Source organism: Ciconia boyciana, chromosome 9 (assembly GCF_034638445.1).
Source record: "Ciconia boyciana chromosome 9, ASM3463844v1, whole genome shotgun sequence".
Taxonomy (NCBI): Eukaryota; Metazoa; Chordata; class Aves; order Ciconiiformes; family Ciconiidae; genus Ciconia; species Ciconia boyciana.
Genome location: NC_132942.1, coordinates 42,984,648 through 43,002,239, shown reverse-complemented (window position 1 = coordinate 43,002,239; position 17,592 = coordinate 42,984,648). Strand labels below are relative to the sequence as shown.

The 17,592-nt window shown below is 43.8% G+C and overlaps 1 protein-coding gene across 2 annotated transcripts; it reads right to left on the bottom strand.

Moving 5' to 3' along the window:
* Positions 1-5,555: 5,555 nt before the first annotated feature.
* On the bottom strand, positions 5,556-17,123 carry LOC140656560 (uncharacterized). Of its 2 annotated transcripts, none has more exons than XM_072872452.1 (11): positions 16,759-17,123; positions 14,427-14,561; positions 13,055-13,179; positions 12,678-12,746; positions 12,075-12,188; positions 11,156-11,271; positions 10,189-10,244; positions 8,655-8,707; positions 7,872-7,999; positions 7,188-7,344; positions 5,556-6,077 (listed from the first exon to the last, which is right to left on the bottom strand). In XM_072872452.1, the coding sequence occupies exons 1-11, from the start codon at positions 16,960-16,962 to the stop codon at positions 5,975-5,977; spliced, it is 1,260 nt and encodes a 419-aa protein (XP_072728553.1). In that variant the 5' UTR covers positions 16,963-17,123; the 3' UTR covers positions 5,556-5,974. The 2 variants fall into 2 exon arrangements, with proteins under 2 accessions (XP_072728553.1, XP_072728554.1); XM_072872453.1 differs by having other exon boundaries at positions 5,557-6,077; positions 14,427-14,592; positions 16,759-16,898.
* Positions 17,124-17,592: the final 469 nt, after the last annotated feature.

Genomic DNA, 17,592 nt, shown 5'->3' with positions numbered 1-17,592 from the left:
AACATTCCTGGCATTATGCTTTTATCAGCTTATAAACATGTGGTAGAAGCCGACGTGCCTTAGAATAACAGCAGAAACAAGACTGGGAAAGGAAACATTGAGATCTGGATGCTTTAGTAAAGACAACCAGCAGCACAGAGTATTGTGTAACCTCAGAGCTTTTCCCACTCATCTCTGCAAAAGGCTATTAAATATTCTTAAACTTTGGGGGCCTGTAATTGAATTTTTTAATCCCTTATCAACTGATTAGCCAGCCCTTACTCAAAGGACATTTAGGATTGACAACAAAAGCAACAAACAGTGGAACTTCCCGTGCTTCATCCAAAAGGAAGGTTTAAAAAGTTAATGAAAATGTATCAAGCGTGCTTAATTTGGGTCATTTTGCAGAAGGAAAAAACTGCAATTTCCAAGGAAAAGGGGTGACGGGAGTCAAAACTATCATTGTCTCCTTGCCTGAATAGTTACTATTTTCCTGGCCTTAAGAGTAGAGAAAAAATATGAATAGCATTTTTGACCTGCACAAAGGTATAAGTCAGCACCCTTTGATAGATACATTTATAGATACATACACAATATTGGCTGATGTCACCACAGATTTGTGCTTGGCACCATGCCTTCAACCATGACATTGCTCTTGGCCCTGCCCTAGCACCTTGGCTCACTGGGCTTTCTAGGCAGGACAATTTTTATCCTACTGGTGTTGAGCTGAACAGCCCTGTCGGGATGTGTTGTATCCTATCCCCCTAGCCATGGGACCTGACCAAACATGGCCTCAGTCAACTTAGATTTTATGGTGGCACTCCTTCTGAAAGAGATAATCACCATTTTCACTCACACCCAGATATCAGCATATTTAGTCGCCCACAACAGCACTTTTTCTGCACTGGATGCCATAAGCAGAACGCAGGTCTGCCCCTTCAAGGTGCAAACAGGATGAGACCAAAGGCTTTTCATCCTTTTCCCATCCTTTTCATCCTCTCATCCAAAAGCATTCATGCCTCCTGACACATGTTAATTTGCTGGGTTCAGTGAAGAAACTCAAACGACAGAGTCATATGAGGGTTGAAACCAAGGCAGCATCTGTGCTGAGGTTTATTTGCTTATGAAACTCTCCATTTTTGATGGTTAAAGGCACCGCCTCAAGGCTACTGTAATTATTAGGTGCTGTTTTCTCCTTGTGTGGGTGGTTTTTTCACCAATGGTGGAGTTCATGCTTTGGCAGAGATTGGCCAAGAGCCCCTTTCAGCCCTATTTTGAAAAGTCAAACTTTAAAGGGATATGGGCAGTTATTTATCCTTGCAATTGAAAACATATAATTCGCATTTTGTAAAGCCAGTTTTATGGGGTGAGTTCTCTACGTGCTGCAGAAGGTTCCTCCATCATCATAAGACCACAAAGGCTAGAAATTTACAATGTATTTTAGAAAAAGAAAAGACAAACGACAAAAAAAAACCAAACCCAAGAAGATGCTTCAAGCCAATGGGATGGGTGGGAAAACTAAGGTCAGCTCTCAAGCAGAAGGGAAAAATGAGGCCATAGAGTTAGTTGAGGTGATGGGGCCCAGATGTGCCAGAGATGCCCCTGAATGCACAAACCAAAGTCACTTAGTCACATGCAAAAGAAATCACCTCGTTGTGTCCTTCCAGACAAATAAGAGCAGAAAAGACATTCTGTAGAGGTAAAACTTCTCTCCATCATGCCCCAGCCCTCCAGGGCTGGCACAGCCATGGGCTGCACCCAGACCCTCACTCCTGTCAACATCTTCTTGCTCAAATGGCATCTGATGGACCTCCTTCTGCAAATCACATTTCTAACACCTTTAGCAACCAGAAGTCCCTCACCAGTCTCAGATGTCACAGAGGATGTGACAAGAACTTCAGCCATGAACCATTCCCAGGTTTATTGTGCACAGGGCCATTTCTAAGTTACTTTGACCAAAGCATTTGGGATCAGCACTTAAGACATACTGTCCCATGCACACCTACCAAGCAATGTAGGAGGACACACCAGAAGAGCACGGCACTCCTACTTTCCCCTCTATATCTTTTCTGGAAAACATGATAAATATGTGAGCAAAGCTGCTGGGACATATCAGATATGCATCTCCACCCCCCTGATGTGGATTAAGAAAAAAAAAGTCATTTACCACTCAGCATATTTGGAAAGTCTCTTGCGTGCAGAGCAGACACCTCCAGACGTCTCCATCGGTGACGTTATTTATAAGTGGACCAAACAGCTTGTTAGGCTAATTGCTCCTGGAGGGATTTAACTCTATTGAGAAAGCTTGAACAGGGCTCAACTGTTCCAGAGCATTAGCTGCCACTCCTCCCTTTGATTTACATCCCTCGTAAAATTTTATGGCCAGATTAGAATGAACTTCACTTGCACTGTGTTTTTAGTAAGGGGTTTTTTGTGCTGAATACAAGCAAAAATCAATGCTGTAACTAATTACAGCCTCAACCAGGAAAGGAAAATACCTCAAAACGGGGGAGGGGAGGACCCAAAAAGCCCCCCAGAACAGATCCCTTTGGAAGCCCTGCTTCAGACACGTGAGCTCCGAGTCTAAGTATGTTAGGAGAGCAGCAACAATAAAGACACAGTTTAGGGAAGAGCAATTTTGGATGGAGAAAGACTGATGTGGCTTTTTGTGGTAAACAAGAGGGAGTGTGAGGCAGTCAGGGTTCCAGTAAATGGGAGGAGAGGGTGTTTATCAGTCATTTTGTCTGGAATGCCTTTGAGTCATTTGGCTGCTGAGCTTGTTCTTATGGAGGGAAAAGTCTACTTTTGAAATAATTGGTTGCTTTGCAGAGATAATTCGGCCATATAGTGCATTTTTTTTGATAAATTACAGAAGTCCCTGGGCTACACTTTGCTTCACCAACTGTAAAGCTAGGACATAAATCCAAACAAAAAAAGATTTTTTTCTTCCTTTCTTTCTGCCAGTGAAATACAATGTCACTGAAAATGGCCTTTATATCTATACTATGAATACATGAAAGATTGGAAAAAGGAAGGAGAATAAATAAGCCTAGTAAAATATTTACCATGCTAGACATCAGTAGCCAAGGCCAGATTGATGGGAAATGCTTAGTTTGGGGCTGACAGCCTTTAAATGACCTCTTTACAAGTGCCTGAATCTTGAAATTCAACATGCATGTGAGCTCCAGTGGGACGTGCAAGTATTTTTTGCAAGTATTTTGCCGTGTCAGGCGCTGGCCCATTGACAGCAGCAGGAATTACAGGTGTTTAGTTCCTCCCAGATGTGCAAAATGCAGATGCTGGAAAGCAGCTCATCCCGACAAGGCTCCAGCTGCCTCCCTTCATTCTGGACGAGAGCAGATCATATGCTACATTTCACTTCTGGCCAGGACTTACCTCCATTTACTGCTTTTTTGCTCAAAATTAATGCTTTTGGGCTGCAGAAGCATTTCCCAAGATGGATTTTTCCACCGAGAAAGGAGCCGCAAGAGAAGGACCACTTCATATGGTCAAAGCGTGGGGCTTGGTAGATTTATTTTAAATTAAATAAGTTATTCCATGTGTCCTGGACACAAGCTTACTAAAAACTAATTTGAAATCCAGGGAGAAAACCCCCGACAGTCAATTTTTCAGTCCTTCAAGCTGAAATACCGTACCAGTAGTTCATCACCTGGCAAATAAACCTGCCAGCTCGAAACTTTATTAATCATTTTCTGTACCCTGCTTGAACTTTTCCAAACCAAACTCCAGAGTGCTCTAATTCTCCATCCACTGGTACCAAAAGAAACAAGTAAAGAGGACAAAAGGAGAGCGATGAAGGCTACGTCATCCTCCTCTGCCTCCTCCACCGCAGGAACATGAACTTCAGAGACTGTGAGTCAGGGCAGATACCTGCCATTTGCCCCACAGCATCCCTAGTTGTAGCCCAGAAACAGCCAGACCAATACCTTCCTCGATGAGATGGATTTTTAATTTTTGACCTGGACAAGGAATTTTTTTACAGCAATTTCTCTATCATTCCAGAGTAATAATTAACAATTTTTCTCATTATCTACATTCTCCAACACCTCCAAAGACCTTGCTTGATTATGTGCCTGTATTCCTTCTTCTAAATGTTAACGTTTTAGTCTTCAAGGAGAAAAAAAAAAAAAAAAAGGGAAAGAGATGACAAAAACTCCACAGAAAAAAGGAACAGATGTTCCTGAGATCATAGCAAAACAAGCCACATACTTAGCAGGAACAAACTGTGATGTATAACATAGTTATTTTCCTAACCTTTCTAAAATTACCTATTTGACTGATTTCTTATGTGTCAAAAGAGGCATAAGGCCTTCCCTTCTGTCAAAGTACCATTGTCTCGAGTAATTTAGAAGCTCCCTGTTTCGGTGCATTGAGACTTCCAGCGCACAGACAGATTTAAGACATCTTTAAATTTGTGCAAGGCTCACAAGAATGCATTTCTTAATACCACTGTAACTAGAGAAGTATTTATAGAAGTCCGGCGAAAACCCAAAGCTCTGAACCAATGACTATCCCAAAAGAAATGCAATAGTAAGTCTGCTTCGCACATACAGCTGATGGTTTGGGGTGCAAGGAGGGGCACGGCACTTGCACCACAAATCTGTGTGTTGGGTGGGGTACAGCTCACAGGCACAAACACAGAACAGGGACAATGTTATAAATTAGGGAGTGGGAATCTCTCTACCCTACTGCACAGCTGCAGAAGAGACTGCTGATAAACTCAGCCTGTTACATCATGTCAGGCTGTTGCTTGCATCATCCCAGCTTTGTTCAGTAATGCATCCTAAATTGGAACATGCAGTCATTGCTGTGACATATATAGGCTGAATAATTTTACATTCATGCACCTATTCTGCATATAACACTGTTATAGTAATAGGTGTAAGAACCATCTCAGAAAGGAGGTCTTCTTTAAAGTCTGTTAAAGTCTCCTCCAGTGTCAACCTAAGCAGAGATTATAAATATATAAATATGCACCCAGATTTCACTACTTTCTTAAATGGGGTGGAGGTACTATTATAACATATCCTTATGATGCTGCTAGCAGTTGGGTACCATTGCTGCCTGGTATAGAGAACGAGTCATCTTTCCTTAATTCCTTCTGTCCAGATCTTCCACGTAGTTATTCTTCCTTGACATATCGTAAGTATGTTTAATTTTCAGTACTTAATGGCAAGATGCATCTAGGTAGGGAATACACTGTAGGTTACCTTGGGCCAGCAGCTATCAGTGACTAACATGGATGTTGTGATTAATATGGCATCTAAGTTCAAGTGAACGATGAGGAATTCAGATTGTCTTCTAAATCAGACTACCAGACCCTGACTTTCCTTCAGACAAGGGAAAAATGTGTTTGTGTCACTTATTTCATTGGCCATTAACGCTATTCCTAGAGGATACCTCATTTAGATGTGCTTTCTCGTACTTCTTCCAGTTCAGCTCTCATACAGCTATAGACAAGACGTCGTGGTTTAACCCCACTCAGAAATGAAGCACCGTGCAGTGTAGTTTCCTGTAATAGCTTTTTCCTACATTTTAACGACCATAACAACCAGAGGGTTCAGAAAGATAGAGCTTTTATTTCAAAAACGAATCTGAAAGAACAGAGGAACTGCTAAATTGGGTCAGAGATCCACGTAGCCCAGCATCCTAGTCTTCATGGTGGGGAGCAGCTGGCAGTTTAGGAAAAATACCAAAAGACAGAGCGTAGAGCAATCCCTCCCCATGCACTTTTCCTGTAATCAGCTGTTCAGAGGTTTCCTTTAAATTAACTCCAGACCACCATGATTAGCAACCAGTAAGAGCTGCACAACTAACATGTGTCTCATTTCTCTCCAAATCCTTTTATACCCTCGACCTCCGCAGCATTCTGTGATGATGAGTTCCACACTCAAAACTCTGCATTTTGCGGGGAATAACATTTTTTTTTGAAAGCTGCTGCTGGCTAACGTCACTGGGACAAGCTTGCAAACGCTCACGGGGGAGAGCCGTCGGTGACAGGGTGCCAGGAGGAAAGGTCGGGTCCTTCAGCTTTTGAACTAAGCTGCAAATTCAGAACCAGCTGGGAGGCTTCGTCCCTGCAAGAAGAGCAGCGATGCTGAGTTGGCGTTCTGCGGCGAGGGGGAAGAACCAGCCACCCACCCTTTAATTTCTAACATGGTTTTGATTTGGAAGCAGATAGGAGATGGGAGCCGATGGGAAGTTTGTCAGCATTGCCAAATGAAGCCTTCCTGGGGTGGATCTAGAAACGTCCAGGACTGTCCGGACTTGCAGAGGGTGCCTTGTTTGGATTTTAGCAGAGACTTTCCTTGCTGGGTCATTTCCTCCACCGTGCAGGTTTTGACAGCCAGTGAAGGGAGTGGAGCAGGTACCTGGCAGCAGCTACAGGCCAGAGTTTTCAAGTTCAAGCAGTGGGCATTTGGGGGTTTAGTGGCCTATTTTATGTGCTTTAAATGTGTCTGGTTTTCAGAAGAAGCTGAGCTCTCAGTCTTCTGAAAGTCACCTATGGCATTTCCTCTGACAGCCAAGAATTAGTGTTTGTTTTTAAAAGCAAACTAAATGTAATCAACCAAACTTGCCTTTTTTTCATGAGAGAAAAGACTCAATAGGGAAAAGGCTCCAGTAAAAGACTGTGACAATCATGTGGCAGGAGAAAGAGCACTTCACTGAGAAGCACATATTTTGTTGATATAATCCTTTCCCCTAGAAGAGGCATTCCTGTATTGATTTTCTGAACATTTATCTCTTCTGCGCTCTTGTCTGATAAATACTTGTGTGAGCAAATTTCCCTCTGTAAATGGTTAGCCTGCCGTTTGGGGTAGAGGACTCATTATTTTTATAAAACAACAGACTGCCTAAGTAAGACCGTCTCCAGAATGGACCATCCACCAACTCATAAACCTATATGGAGATCTATATAAAATCCTACATAAACCTACATAACAAACAACTGAACAAGTGCCCATGGTTTGTCTGCACGTATGAAGTGCTTGCACAATCATTCTTTCTCAAATAATATATATCTTGTTTGTCAATTTAATAAACACGTTAAACATTAAATAAACATTTCTTTACATCAAATAAAAAATCTGTGCATTTATGCTTCAGATATCTATGGAGCTGTAGCCACATAGGTCAATACAGGAGGATGGGAATTCTTTACTTCTTCTTGCCTGTCATTATTTTACCTGTAATAAAATTCAACCAAGCCCCAGCCTTGCGTTAACCCGTTCAGTCGGAAATCTGCAATGCACTCGTGGAAAACACCGCTTCCAGTCAGGCCGTTATACACCACGGGGCAAGCCTGCTTATCCAGCATTGCAGAAACATCGAAGTCCTTGCCACCTTTGATAAGAGTAAAAAGGGAAGAATGTCTCCAACCTTCAGTAGTATTTTATCTCAAAAAATACCAAGATCCATTATTTTTGCATATGGTTTCTTCTTATGCTTTTCTAAAGAGCAAGTTTTCCTGTCTGCTTTGTAAATTAAGTAAGATCTTTGATCAAGCCATATTTTCAGAGCAGCTGAATCCACCTCATAACTTACGTTTTGACACCCAAAAAGTGAAAATCATATCATTTATCTGGATTAGCATAAGCAACAGCCACGACAAATAGAAACTATAACTCTCCCTCTGACACAGCTGCCTGTGGCCCTGATCCTGCAGTGGACACACACATAGGTTCACTGATGACACTCCACACATATGACTTAAGCACAGAAGCAAATTTCTCAGGGTGTAAGATGATGCATTTAACTTTCAAATTTGCTCCAAGGATCACATGGAATTTCACTGAATAGTCTCTCCTCCACTAAATGAACTGCATGCCAAAAAGCGGAAGGCAGATATAGGCAGGCTACATTTAGCTTACCGGCAGTAAAACTGACTCTGTATTCATCCTTGATAACACCATCATCGGCCATCTCAGCCAGCGAGGCATTGGACCACTCAATGCCAGCCTTCCTCCCGTCGGGGAAAAAGACATAACCTACAGTGAGGCTGAAGGGGAAAGAAATGGAGCAGAATTAAAGTTCAACCAAAGCTCAAATGGACCAGCACATTGGCCTTCCAGGGGAGCTCAACGCTGAGCACGGCCTTCAACCCTAGAAAGCAGCGGGAATAAATAAAAAGGGTTATATTGTGGCATATTGCAAATGCTGAGCGCAGGAAGCCACGCATCCAGGAAAGGAGATGAGGCTTGCAGGATGGATTGTGGTGGGCAGGCGGGACAGGCAGGTCACTTGGTCCCACTTGGTCACAGGGCCATGAACGCTGGTCCTTAAGTTTCTGGATGCAGACAGCACCAGTCAGGAAAGCAGGGCTCCCTGCGTAATGCCCCACTACAGACAGACACACCTTCTTAAACAGCTGGAAGTGCTCAATTTGTACTTTTAAATCAGCTAGACAGCAAGACAGGCAGCTGCATCAGTCAAACAGTAATTGAATGGGAAGGAAGTAATTGAAAGCAAAAGCTGTCCTTGTGACTAACTGCAAATGGAAAATTGGGTGGAGGGAGTGGAGAGCAAGAGGGTGTGGATGGAAATTGGGCTATAGAAGTTCAAAGCAAGAATGTGCATATAGGCATCCTGCAGAGCAACTTCTGCCACCTTTAAGACCTATGTTTTTAGCAGCGTAAACTTCCTTGGTGACTTACTTAGTTGTGGTAGCTGGCATATTAATAACTGTTAAATGTGCCGCAGTCCCATCCTGTAAGACAGCAATGAAGAAAAAGCAGTCTAATTTGTGCAGACTTGTTTGTGTGGATCGTATGCTGACTTGACCAAGAAAACACTGGATATAACTCAGGTTATGCAGTGTGCTATGACTTTATACTTTTAAATCTTCTCAATACATCTTCCATGACAATCTGGCTGCAAATGAGAGTCCAAGAACATAAACCAGACACATTAAGGACATTAAGGACAATAGAAAGTCCACAGCAAGAGGATGTAAGAGGAGGAGGGAAACAATACATGCAGAGATGTCAGCTAGCCATGTTCAAAACTGACAGGCAACTTATCAAAGTTGGTCCTGCTTTGACCAGACATCTCTCCTAACCTATATTATTCTATGCCTGAGAGCAGCATACGAGAAAAACATTAAATAAGAAGGAACTGGAATGTCACGTTTTTATTAATTTCTCTTCCATTCTTGAGTCTGAATCCCTTCATGCTCCACTTGGGCTGCTCTGAGGCAAATATAAGCCTATGCTGTGATGTTATATATGTACAGACATGCAGGGTATGAGGACTCCAAAGTTCAATCAGTGATAAACTTTAATTCCTTCTTAACAAACAGTCAGGTGGCTTTTAATTAGGAGAGAAAGAGCCACAGTTATTTTGAGTTTTGAATAACTACAGAGAAAAGGGAGAGGCTACTACCTGACTATACACATTACAGTGCAAAAGCACAGTCTTGTGAAAAGGAACAGAGGCATACATTAAATCACAGCCGCTACTGGATCTGCACAGATGCGGGATTTTCCAAGGTGTGTTTTTGTGCTGACCAACATCTATCTGGGAAAAGAATTTTTATTCTGAATTCAGTCTTAACTCCTGTAATGCTGCCTATAACAGACAGTTTAGATTTCTTTACGCCTGTGTTGGCAAAGGAAATGCCTTTTCAGTAGCATCTGTTTGGGCTGCATGCCAGCTTGTAATGCCAGCATTCAGCATTTCCCCAGGGTTTGTGCTCCCAGCAGCCACAGCGCAGACACACCTCTGGCATAGCCACAAGGCCAAAGCAGAGATTAGAGCTGAGCACGGGCAGAAATATTTGCTGACTGCTGTCATGAAGGCTTAGGATGCCTTCAGACACCTCGGGCTCTCAATTAGTGTGAATCAGCACTGCATCAACTCCATTGAGTGCTGGGTATCTGCAGCAGCCGAGAATGTGCCCTGTAACGCTGCCTATCTATTTGTTTCTTTTAAAAAGCCAAAACAAACAGTTTCAAATTACCAAAACAACTTTTGGTTCAACCAGTGTAGCAAAATCTCAGTTTTTACACATATGGCTCTGCTTTTGAGAGCTGCTTCCAACATTGTATATACTAATGAGGGCACCAGTTAGCACTTCTGATTGCACACCATGGGTGCTCCTAATGCCTTATTTCTGGGTATTTAAGTATGAGGTGTTCAGAACACCTCCGTTTTCATGGTTAAGTAGCATATTGGCATGTTAATACCTACCTCAAAGCGTGCCAAAATCATGACATACCGATAAATCTCAGACCAGTTTCTGATACCTGCAAAAAAAACCATCCAAAATCACCCAATCTAAAGTTAACTGTTGCTGGAAAACATGAAATAATGGTACCTGACTTGGCATTAACTTTGAGTAGAGAAATTCTCCAGTAATTGGTAACAGGCTAAGCATGTCCCCAAAACAATAATGGAATTGTTCCTCTTCTTCCATTAGTTCAAGGCCTAACGGAAAGGGGAGCAGAGTAATATGTCAAGTCAGACTGACAACAGGTCTACATACTGGCCAAATCCAGGAAAATGTCACAAAACATTTTAACAGCTCCAAACGTGTCAATGCCTTTGCAGCAGCTCACGAGACATGAATGGACCAAATTCTCTCCATCATGAATCTCTGCACTCATTTGGCCCTCACTCATCTGTGAGCTTATATCCCATCTCCCCCTTAAATAGGAATATTGATGCCTTGAGGAGCATCAGCCTTTAATGAGGTGAAGAGAGGAAGGTGGGATTTGTGGTTCAGGGAGACTTAATGCCTACTTGGGTCTAGGTACTCTGGTACCTATCCTTTGGTGGATAACAAGGATAAAAGAAGCTCTTTGCTCAGATAGGCTTCCAGCATTTGGAAAGGCAAACTGTTTGGTCCTCAGCCCCTCTGCCACAGTCGCTCAGCTTTAGGGGCTGTAAGAGCAAGAAGGAGTGATCCCAGGACTGGGGGTGTCTTAGGAACATCATGTTTCTTCTTCATTTAGAAACTGTAACGGTAAGGCCTCGATTCAGAGCGTTATGACATGTGAAGTTTAGCCATAAAAATGGTATTTCCTCTGAAATGTCTGAACTTCATGCCCAGTCATGAAATTGTTTATTTTTAAAGATAATCTTTAGTCCCACTGTCCTGCCAGTACCATCTATAGTGAAGGTAGCCAAGTGAGTGAATTTTTTCTGGTTCTGTTACCGTAAGAGTGGCTCCGAACGCCTTTGAGGGAAAGTTTAGTTTTCTCATGATTTTCTATTTCAATTTCTCCAACAGACTGGCCCCACTGCTCATGTCGGAAATGTTGTTCCCTTTGTCTGGGAGAAAGGAAAGAGTGAATCAACACAAACAAAATCAACAAGGCAAAATCAAGGCGGCCCCAATGCCAATCTGACAGACTTATATCCCAAAATAAAGGAGAGATTTCAGACCATCTGGATCATGGCTATGCCAGATTTTACACATTAGTAACCACTTTTACATTTCCCAGTTATTGCTACATTATGTCTATGAGACACCTGAGAATGAAGCAGCAGCAAATTCCCACCCTGACAGACTACAAAAATGCCCTTTGTTTGAAAAAAATGCTCTGCTACCAAAGAGTTGCTGCTTAGAAGTCAGACCATATACATATTTTCTGCATGTATTAAACAACACACTATTGATACTCATATTTTGTTCCTGTCTTTTCAGCTCTCCGAAGCTTGTATAGTAATTAAAATGCCCACTTTAGCCCTCCTTTCACATGATTATATTCGATCCTTTGCTTAGATACACCTGCACCATTGGTTTTGGAAGAGGCCTAAATTAGGTTGTTAGCAATGAAAAAAGACAGAATAAGAAATATTCCTAATGATCAAGGTTTTACAGACCAAAACTGTGGGCAGGTCCCTCCACCCACACATCAGGAAGACCCTGTCTGTGTGCAGGATCCTCCTTAGAGGTTGCCAGGTCCAGGAGAATGGAACCAGGAGACACTCAACAGGAGCCATGTCCTTTATTAGCTCACTTCAAATTAAACCCACCTTCTAAAATCATCTAAAACAGCACACGATAGACCCTGAAGAGATCTATAGAAAAGTTGTTATTAACCCCAGAAGAAATTAATCTCGCCTCTCACTTTTTGACCCTCTGGAAGAACTCGATGGTCCATGGTTCCTGGGCAAAAGCACGTACAAATGTGCTGGGCTGACTGTCGACACTAAAATTAAAGACTTCTGTGAAGTTCTCCCAACTAGGAAAAGAGGGGGAAAAAATAAAATACATTATTAGCTTTCAAGTCATACTAGGCCAAGTTGTGCACTTGCTACTCTGACAATGGTAACCTCTGTGTTTTATCGTTATTGGAAAATTTTGATTTTCGTCATTTTAAATGTTACTACTTTTCAAGGAAGCAAACAAAAGGAAACTGAGAAGACAAATAACGGCCTGCAAGAGTCAACAGATTACCTAGGAGGGGAAGCTGGCAGGGCAGAGCCGCAAGCGAAAGTGTGCTGCTTTCCCTCACGTAGTCTGTTCAGAGGTACAAATGCAGCATTACTCCAGAAATGCTGTGCTACTTTGACAGCAAATCATTTTTTATCAGACAAATCAAGTCCATAAACAGTAAGCAGAAGCAAGGGCTTCATGCGTTACTTTGTGCACATGACCCTTTGAAAACAGTAATCAAATCTCTAACCATTAACTCACTATACATCCCAAAGCAAAAGGGAAATGCTCTTACTGGAAAGAGAATTTAACTGGTACAAGTTCGCCTTTCTCTTCACTCCACTGCTGTCGGTAGGGTCCTTTTCTGTAAGGCAAAGCACTACAATTTTGTATCAGTCCTAAACAAACAGCAGAATGTTTCTTACATGTTTGGAAGTGGATGCAATAGTAGACACTGCAGAAGGATGATGCTATTGTGTGCTAAGGTAGAATAGTAATGCTATATTACAACCCTACACTGGACGCAGATATTACTAGATATTACCATAAAAATCAATGCGTGCTATTGCTACCAAATAGCTTTTGGTTCAAGCCGGTTCAATATAATTCCAGATAGTTCAAAAAGCTTTGGTCTTGAGTGTAGGTAAATTAAACTATAGAGTGCTGCCATACCTGAGTAATCCGTTGAAGCTTATTTTCCAGCGTGTTTGGGGCTCTACATATTCAATAGTGAGCCCTCCTCCACTCCAAATCTCTTCAGATTCATCACTCACCATCATGTTTGGATGTTGTGGGTGCTAAAAAGACATTTAAGGAAAATACTCACTTAATTCAATTGTGGGGATGCAACGCAGGTGAATTCCTGCTCTGACGGTCCTCTGCAGGAGGAACCTTTGGCTTTTCAGTTCTACCTGCTTCTGGTAATCAGACTATTAGAGAAGGCAAATTGCATCTGAAACACCCGAGTTATAAGATAATATATTATTGTTTCAGATAATACAACTGAATTACTTGTGTGAAGGGAGGTCACTGCAAGAGCTCAGCTCCTTATGCTAGTGACTCTGTCAAGTTTACAGCCAAGCTGATGCAGGGCTTTGGGGGTAAATTTATTTTTAGACTGAATTTGATGAACCTCTAAAATAATTTAAATTTCTAGTGCATGCAAGCTCCCAAAACTCTTCAGCTGCCTTTTGAAAAATATGTCTTGTTTCCTAAAGCTGCCACCTTTCTAAAAGAGAGCTTATGCCTGTTGCTGTAGGGAAGGATCTAAGAAGGTCCCGAACTTGGCTGGCAGTTCTAAATGACAAAGCCACAAAGTACTATCATTCTACTAAATATTTTTAGAAAACCAAATAATGCACATCAGTCTTTTCTGTTTTGGCTTTCTGCAACTAGGATGTCTCCTGCTTTTTCTGGTCATAACTACTTAGCAAAAAAAAATTTGTGAACATAAAGATAGTTAGTTGAGTGCAAAGGGATTTATGTAGGATCTTCCCTCCTTCTTTACTACATAGTCAACTATTAAGAAAAGAGAAAATACACAGGTAAATATATGATTAATATTGCCTTCCTTTTAGCAAGAATTAAGCTGATGTACATACAACTCTCTAAAAGCTTTCCTTTCTCTTTGAAAAGAGGCAATTCCACAATGGTTTTTATAGCATTCACTCATTAAAAAAGGGGAAAAAATCAGCCATAACCATACAACGTAATTTATTATCCACATGGTGCACATTATCAGAAAGACTGAATGCTCAAATTCTTCCTGGGAGACTTACCAAGACATTTTTTAGAAAAAATGCTATGTTTTGTGCACATTATGAGAAAAAGGGAATGAGTGTCAGATACCTACTCAAAAAATTAGACGTAACCAGTAATCTGGCCAGTTCTACCACTGTCTTTAGTCAAAGCACCAATGTCTTACTGTTAGGATATTAATGTAGTGAAGATGCAGAGAACATTAATTTTTGCTTGGGATCCTAACGCAGGTTCAAGATAGGAGGTACGCGCCGCTCTTGAATGTCATCCCACATCCACCACTTACTTCAAACTCTCCTATTCCGTCCACCCTCAGGAAGAGCCACATCTCACAGATGCCATTAGGACGTTTGGCAAGACGAGCAATCACAAAGGTCTTGTTGGTCTCTGCAAAGCCGGTGAAGTAAACGGAATCAAGCGCCTAGGGAAAGGGAAATGGGTTTCAGCTCCAGCTGGAGGCAGGAAAGGAGGGGGAGAAGGTGAGTAATTCTTTGCTTTCCGTAGGTTTCTTCTCAGGAATGAAATTTTACTTTCACTTTTTATATTTAATAGCAGGCACCCCAGCAAACAGCCAGAGAGTTTTGCTAGCAGCAGTGAAGCCTCATTTGTAAGGCAGGACAGTCCATGTGCTCAGAAAACATTTAGTTAATCTGGCATACAACACTCGCATCATTCATTAACACAAAAGCATTTTTCCTCTCTTGTTTGCCCATTTCCTCATCAGGCCAGACACAGAAAGCAGCGAGGGAGCAGCTGAGAAGCAGTTTTAGAGAGGGAACATAATTATTGCATGATAGCCACGGACAAGGTAAAATATTATCCTGAATTAAGATGACTATTTTGCAATGAGAAGTTCCCTTGATCAAAATCCTTATGAAATGTGTCCTCAAAAAGAGCGTCCGCAAGGAAGAAATTGAGCCACAAACATGCTGTTTCCCCACCTAGCTCCAAATTGTATGTGGGACAACTTATACTTAGGGGAAACATAGAACTAAAAAGGAAAAAGGAAGAGAAAGAAAGCAAGTCATAGGAAACCCAGCACTTTACTAACATGATTAGCAGCTGGGCTGGTAGAGGGCCAGTTAACATCTCAAATCTCAAAAACTGTTAGGCACAGAAGTCCACAACTTCAAATTCAGATGTATATTTTCATGTATTTGTGCAAAACTCACTCAAAGTGAAGTTTTAAAAGCTGGAATGTGGAAATTAAGATTTATGTATGCATTTTTGGGCATGGATGAAGTTCGGCTTCTGAAAAATTATTCATCGTAAAATGCAAAAAAATACTAAAATCAGATTATTATTGCCCGTTTGCATACAGATAAGGGGGGATTTTGAGGCCACAGAGTCTGGAAATACACACAGAATGAGCCTATTGAATGCCAATGCAAAAATTCAGAGATGTCATTTCTGGAAGTATTTTCCAGATCTGTTTTTAGACCTCTCTTGTAAGTGTTGCTCCAGCGCTGCTGCTTGAGGGAGCAGAGAGGAAATCACAGACCCCTTGGCTATATCTCAAACCACCCTGGATGTCAGTTTGATTTGGAAGGTGGTGTCACTCCTGCCCTATCAAATTTGGTCGAGATTGGCAAAACACTTCAAAACGCTCCAAGCAGCAGCTTAATTAGAAAGGAAAAGCTGGAGAAAACAGCTTCTTTTTTTAAAGGCAAAGCAGAAGCCTTGAAGCATTTGTTAAATAATACGACTTCAGGATTCCCAGAAGGCTCCAGGAAATGTTAGCAAGAAGTTGATTTTTCACAAAAATGATTTAGGATCCAAAATCTCAGCTGGCATCTGCTAGCTGAATCTTGATGAGGCAAGGAAAACCGAGGGAAATCCCGTCTTATCAGCCTTTCTGCTTCCCCCTCTCACCAAATAATACAGCAAAGCCCACCCAAATCTCCCTGTCAGGCACAGTCAGTATTTGGACAGGATGGTACACGAACACAGGCAAGGTACAGGTTGTCGATAGAGGGTTTATTATTTATTAAGCAGACAAGTACACCTGGAAAACTAGATTCAATTTGCCAAGTGTGCAAAAATAAAAGGCTTCTGTGTCCCACAGTGTGTCTGCTTTTTCCCACCGGTATCAGCTGGTCTGATTTGAGGCAATCCTTTTCCCTGCAAGGGACAGCCAAGGCGACATCCCCACCCTGCCCTCCCTGGGATGTGTTGAAGGGGGGGGGGACGATGTGGGTCCCGAGGCTTCAGGGGTCAGGCAGCGGGGGGTGCCAGGCACCAGGATGCAGGGGATGGGGATCCCTGTGGGATGCAGGTCGCGGGGGGATGCAAGGTGCTGGGCTGCAGGGAGGGGTGCAGATCCCTGAGGGATGCGGGCTCTGCAGATGGAGGTGGTGTGGGTCCATGGGAGTACGAGTCCAAGGGGAACGGGTGTTGTGGGGGAACGTGGGGCCCAGGGGTTGGGGGTTCCAGGGATTGGGGGCTGAGGGTGCTGGGGACGGGGTCCCAGGGCAACAGGGGGGTGCCAGGGGTGCAGGGAGAAGGGGGCGCCGGGGGTGCCCGGGAAGGGGGTGTCGCGGAAGGGGGTCCCGGGGAAGGCGCTGCCGGGGAAGCGGGTGCCAGGATTTGGGGTGCCGGGGGCGCGGCGGGACACTCACGTGGGGGTCGGGGCGGAGCGGGCGCGGCCGCCGTGGCTCCGCGGGACCTCCGCCGGCCGCCCGCTGCCTCCAGGCGCCGTGGAAGAGCAGGAGGCAGCCCAGGGCCCAGCGCTTCAGCGGGGCCCAGGCGCCGGGCGCGGCCGCCCGCCGCGCCCCGAGCAGCGCCAGCAGCGCGGCCGCCAGCAGCGCCAGCAGCGCCAGCATCGCGGCGCGGAGCCGAGCGCGGGCCGGTGCGCGCCGGCGGAGCGGGGCGCGGGGCGCGGGGCGCGGTGCTCGGCGCTGGCGCCGGCCGCCGCCAAACCCCGCCTCGGGGCCGCGGGGCCGGGGGCAGTCATTTCCGCGAGGGGCTTGTCGCGGCTGTCGGCGCGCTGAGGTCACTCTGGGAAGTCGCATTGGAGCCTTTTATTTATTTTTTTAATATTATTTTTAAATTGTTTAAATTTGTCTCCCGAGAAACGTGATCTCGGCGCGCGTTTCGCCCAGCTGTATGGAAGCGCTGAAAGCGAAGTTCCGGCAGTTCCCCGGGAGAGGCACAGCCAAGTTTCTAGGGAATCCTCCGGGTTGAGTGGTGTGGTGCAGAAGAGGTGGGTTCGGGGGTCTCCCCTCTGGGGCTATCGGGGGGTATGAGGGCAAGATCAGCGGCTCTTCCCCGAGGCTGAAGGTTGTGGATGTTCCCCACGCTTTGATTTGGATGGCAGTTCCTATTGTAGATTTCTGACCCTGTTTTATTGGGCTCTCGGCGGCAGTGGGTCCTTCGCTTGCTCCCGCTGCCAGCCCCAGCCACCGGGCAGGGCAAAAGCTTGGCAGCCCATTTCATCCAAGGCACCAAGAAAA

Bases quoted from the DNA above. Each gene is read 5' to 3' on its own strand.
- LOC140656560 (XM_072872452.1), bottom strand. From the start codon at position 16,962: ATGCTGGCGCTGCTGGCGCTGCTGGCGGCCGCGCTGCTGGCGCTGCTC. The intron at 14,562-16,758 runs GTGAGTGTCCCG...CCCTTTCCCTAG, and splicing joins CGCTCCGCCCCGACCCCCAC to GCGCTTGATTCCGTTTACTT. The intron at 7,345-7,871 runs GTAAGCTAAATG...CTCTTATCAAAG, and splicing joins CAGAGTCAGTTTTACTGCCG to GTGGCAAGGACTTCGATGTT.